A 4,670-nucleotide genomic window follows, 5' to 3' on the forward strand; every position below is an offset into this window, starting at 1 on the left:
GGGTCATGAGAACCGATCCCCGGTGTGTCTGCAGGGGTCATGAGAACCGATCCCTGGTGTGTCTGTAGGGGTTATGGGAACCGATTTCCGGTGTGTCTGCAGAGGTCCTGGGAGCTGATCCCTGGTATGTCTGCAGAGGTCGTGGGAATTGATCCCCGGTGTGCTTGCAGGGGTCATGTGAACCGATCCCTGGAGTATCTCTCCATACTCTTGGATCACCCTGTGACCAAGTCTGACTAAATAGTGAATTCCAGTCGCGAAGTGATCTATGTTTTAAATGACTATGTGGATATCACATGACAAAATGAAACAAAGCAAATTTCTTATAATGTCAAGTGTTCTTCTCAAAGACGTTTAAATCTCTCGGCAATCCTGAAAGGTGTAGAGACTTGCTAATGGAATGACGGCCTATAGAACAGTGACCTGCACGATCCAGATTCATTTTGGAGCTCTTTCAGATCATGGCTCAGTATCACTATGTAAAGCCCACCCCACGAGCGCTACAATGAGTTTTCAGCCGATTAGCTGCCTTTTGTAGCTTCCTGTGTTCTGCGTTGTGCCACCTTAACTACTGGTTCAGATCACCTTGGTGTTATCTGGGTCCCACCCACAGAGATGCTAATGTAATTGCTCTGGGATATTGTTCTGGCTTATAGCTTTTACATTTTTCATTAGGTTCTGATATATAACTGAAGTTGAAACCACTGTTCCACTGTTAGTGAATTAGGCAACAAACCACATAACCTCAGGACCTCCTTCAAATTTAGTTCAGATATTTTATTGGGGAGCCCAGAAGGGGCTAGAGAGATAGCTCAGCTCTTAAAGGCACTTGTTGCTCTTACAGGAGACCTGGGCTTGATTCCCAGCACCCACATAGTAACTCACGACCATGCATAACTCCAATTCCAGGGGATCCTGTACCCTCATAACATCCTTGGGCACCAGGCACACACATGGTGTACATACACGCGGGCTGACAAAACATCCATACACATAAAATTAAATAATTAAAATTTAAAAAGTAATATGTTATGGTAGCAGAAATGCAAGATTTTAGTTATAGCTGAAATATAAGCATTCCTAGAAAATGCATGTCTTCCCTTAATTTTAATAAGCATGATCTAAAGTTTTTTTCATTGAAAATTTTCTACTTTAAAAGACATAAGTCAATTTAAGCCTTAGATCTTAAATCGAAATGAACTTAAATCAATTTATCTTTAATATACTATTAAGTTATTTCTATCCTTACTTACAGTGGAGAATAGTTTGCTTATTTACGTGGGCACAAGTTCTTGTGTGCGTGCACAGATGTGTGTACACCATATGGAAGCCAGAGACCAACTTCAGACGTTGTTCCTTAGGAGCTGTCTACCACGCTCCCACTGGCCTAGCACTCACTCATAAGGTTGGGCTGTGTGGCCAGTGAGCCCTGGCATCCTTGACTTGTCTCAGTCTTCCCAGTATTTGGGGTGGGGGTAGGGTGGCAGCACACTACCATGTCCAACTATTTAAAAAAAAATCATGTGTGTATGACTGCACATGTGTCATGGCACACATGTAGAAGTCAGAAGACAACTTTTGGGATTTGGTTCTCTCCCAGTGTTGGTTCTGGGGATGGTACTCGGGTTGTAAAAGCCCATAGACTATGTACTTTTTACTCACCTCACACAGACAGCAGGCTTTTTTACATGAGTGCTAGGATTTGAACTCAGATCCTCATGCTTGTACTGCAAACAGTAGCCAATGGGCTATTTCCCCAGGCCCTATTTCTTTTGTTTCATTTTGCTATGCTCTTTTAGATTCTCTCCTTTATTAAGTTTAAGCACACCTTGGAATGGAGAGTTGGCTCAGTGGTTTGGTGTATTTGGTGCTCTTCCAGGAGACTCAGGTTTGAATCCTGCATGATAGCTGGAAACCATCTCTGACTTCAGTCCCAGGAAATTTGATGCCCCCTTCTGACTTCTGTGGCCACCAGGCAGGCATGTGGTGCACATGCAAAGGAAAATACTCATACACATGAAATCATAAAATACGTAAATTAAAATTTTTTAATTAATTTATTTTAAAAAGAGGTTTTGTCTTCTACTAACTGATTAGAAACATGATAGTCATATAAAACCACCTCACTAAGAAACACACAATCATCCTCTATCAAAGTATTGTGGGTGAGATTGTAAAATATCAGATGATTCAAAGTAGAATTAAAATGAAGGTGAAGATAAAGCCTGTCCAACCAGTGCTGATATTGTGTGTCCCCTTGTGACAACTCTTCTTCATAGAATCCTTTTCTTTCAGCACGCTGTACGGTTCATTGACAAGAGCAACTATCGAGAGATCTGGGAGAATGATTGGCTAAAAAAAGAAGTAAGTGGAATGTATCAAAATAATTATTTTTGTTTTTGAACTGGCAATGACCTTTAATTATAAAGATGAAGTCATAAGGCAAGCCTGGAATTTTAACGGACATAAAGAATTGCCAAAGAAAGACCTAATCCTATTATATTGTTACTCAACAAACGCCATAAATAACCTCAATAATAGCTAGAAATAATTTGGGGACTAAACCCACACTGTACACTCAAATGTGCCAAGTTTCTTTGTGTCCTCAAAACCAAAGCTGCCTCCTGCTGGGTAGCTAGCAAGGCTAAAGGATCATTTCAGCTCCTGATTTAAATTACCCTCTGGGTAACACATCATCCTTTGGAAATGTGTTCAGCCTTTTAGACTTTCTTTCCTCCCCTGACCTGATGCACAGGGCAGAGTGGCTTATATTACCATTGTGCCAACGTGCACTTTGACCCCAGAGTTTCCCTTTGGATCCTGACTCCCTCTGCACTCCAGCTCTGGAGGAAGCTCTCTGGTCTTCTCCCCACACTGGTAACCCCTGACCCAGTCTGGATGATATGGAGTTGTGGACCGGGACAAACAAACAGTATTTTGTACAGCCATTTGCCTGCGATCAAGACAGCAGCATCTGTGTCTCTCTCCACTCTGATCCCCTCACCTCTGTACAAGAGTTCACATGAACTCCTAGGCCAGGACCCTTTCCCTAGGCCAGGGCCACACAGGGTTTGCTGGGTGTGGTCATGTAAGGACGTCTTCAGCAGGCCCTCTTCTCCTCTATGCTATCATTGTCTTGATCTGAATAATCTTTGTTACTTGGAACTATCCTATCTTCCTCACATTGTATGTGCTGGTCACTCTGTCCTGACTGCTAATCCTTCTTTATTCTTGCTGCCAGGATAACTCTAACTCTTTCATGACCAATTTCCCTATGAATTATTTCATAATGCTCTCAGGGAATCCTGAGAGCTCCTTTCCCAGGATTTTCTTCCATTGCTGAATTCTTGCTAAAATACATTGAAACTCTGTTCATGACCTGTGTCCTTAATACACAGACAGAGTGGGCTATATCTTTTTAACTGTATATCTACCGTGATTAAAAAATAATCTTTGATTATCAAAAAGAGCTAGTAAATGAACAAAGTTAAGGAATGTCTAGGAGTATAGATATACTTACTCATTGAGGGGATGAATCACACACACACACAAGCATTTCATTTTAATTTAGAAGCACTTATATTAAACTGTGAATTATAATGTGGCTCAGAATGGCAAGCTGCATCTTGATCTCCTAAGGGAGAAATAAAATTATACAAATATAATAAAGAGCCTGTCTGCAAAGATAACAAGTATGGTGAACTAGTAGGTGAGGTTTCAACAATTATCTGGCAGACAAAAAAACAAAGACAGGTGTGAGAGCAAGCTGCAAGCTGCTGGGTGAACCTGGTAGATAACATCTTGTCCAGATGGTCCATGGGAAGTGCACACTGTTTGGGGAGCCTCTGCTCAGAGTCTGTGTGTGCTGTAGAGAGTAGGGATGCAAAAGGAGCAGAAAACAAGTACGTGCCACAGTCTGCATCAGTAAGCATGCCTGGGATTCCCCACACACGGAACAAAGCAGTTATCCTCAGCCTAGGAACCTGCAGGCTCTCCCCCAAGAAAGCTGAAATCATCTGATACACAGTTGCTAGCATAGATGTGAGACAATTATATGTAAAAAAAAAAAAAACCCAGTATATGTTTCTAATTGTGGCATTCATGAGAGCACAATCTAAATATCCTTCCCCTGCTTTCTCAACTCCAAGTACTCCTCCTGCTCTGCCATACCGTATTTACTTCAGCTTACTCTCTCAGCCATAGGAGAAACTTGGAATGAAAACAGTCCTACAAACACAGTGGTGGAAAAAATACCACCATCCCGTTGACCCTTTCCTAATAGGACCAGATAATGGATTATTAAGAACAATTGGGCAAATCTGAAGAGAAAGTCAGGTGAACTAAAGAGAGTGGAAGCACGCACTAGTAATAAAAGTTACCGCTAAAAGATGCTGACGGGAAGTTCAGAAAATTGTAAAGGAGCTTTTATTAATACCAAAAAATGTGAGAGCCAGTTTATTTAGAAAACAGGATCCATCAAGGCCAAAATAATCAAATATAAAATAGAATGCAGAATGCACTCTTTCAGGGCAAGACACATCACTGATGTAAGAAGCACAGCACCCAAGAAATATTAACTCTAAAAAGATAAAGCAGAAAGAAACATCCGCAGAGCAGTAGGACACACACACACACACACACACACACACACACACACACACACACACACA

The 4,670-nt window shown here is 41.5% G+C and overlaps 1 protein-coding gene across 1 annotated transcript in view; it reads left to right on the forward strand.

Annotated features, from left to right (window-relative positions):
- Ccdc83 (coiled-coil domain containing 83) overlaps positions 1-4,670 on the forward strand; it is a 37,207-nt gene that overhangs the window by 22,212 nt on the left and 10,325 nt on the right. The window contains exon 6 of the mRNA XM_028770575.1: positions 2,296-2,364. Within this exon, the coding sequence (XP_028626408.1) occupies positions 2,296-2,364 (69 nt within the window). The remainder of the gene's footprint in view (positions 1-2,295; positions 2,365-4,670) is intronic.

Source organism: Grammomys surdaster, unplaced genomic scaffold (genome assembly GCF_004785775.1).
Source record: "Grammomys surdaster isolate TR1022 unplaced genomic scaffold, NIH_TR_1.0 203, whole genome shotgun sequence".
Lineage (NCBI taxonomy): Eukaryota > Metazoa > Chordata > Mammalia > Rodentia > Muridae > Grammomys > Grammomys surdaster.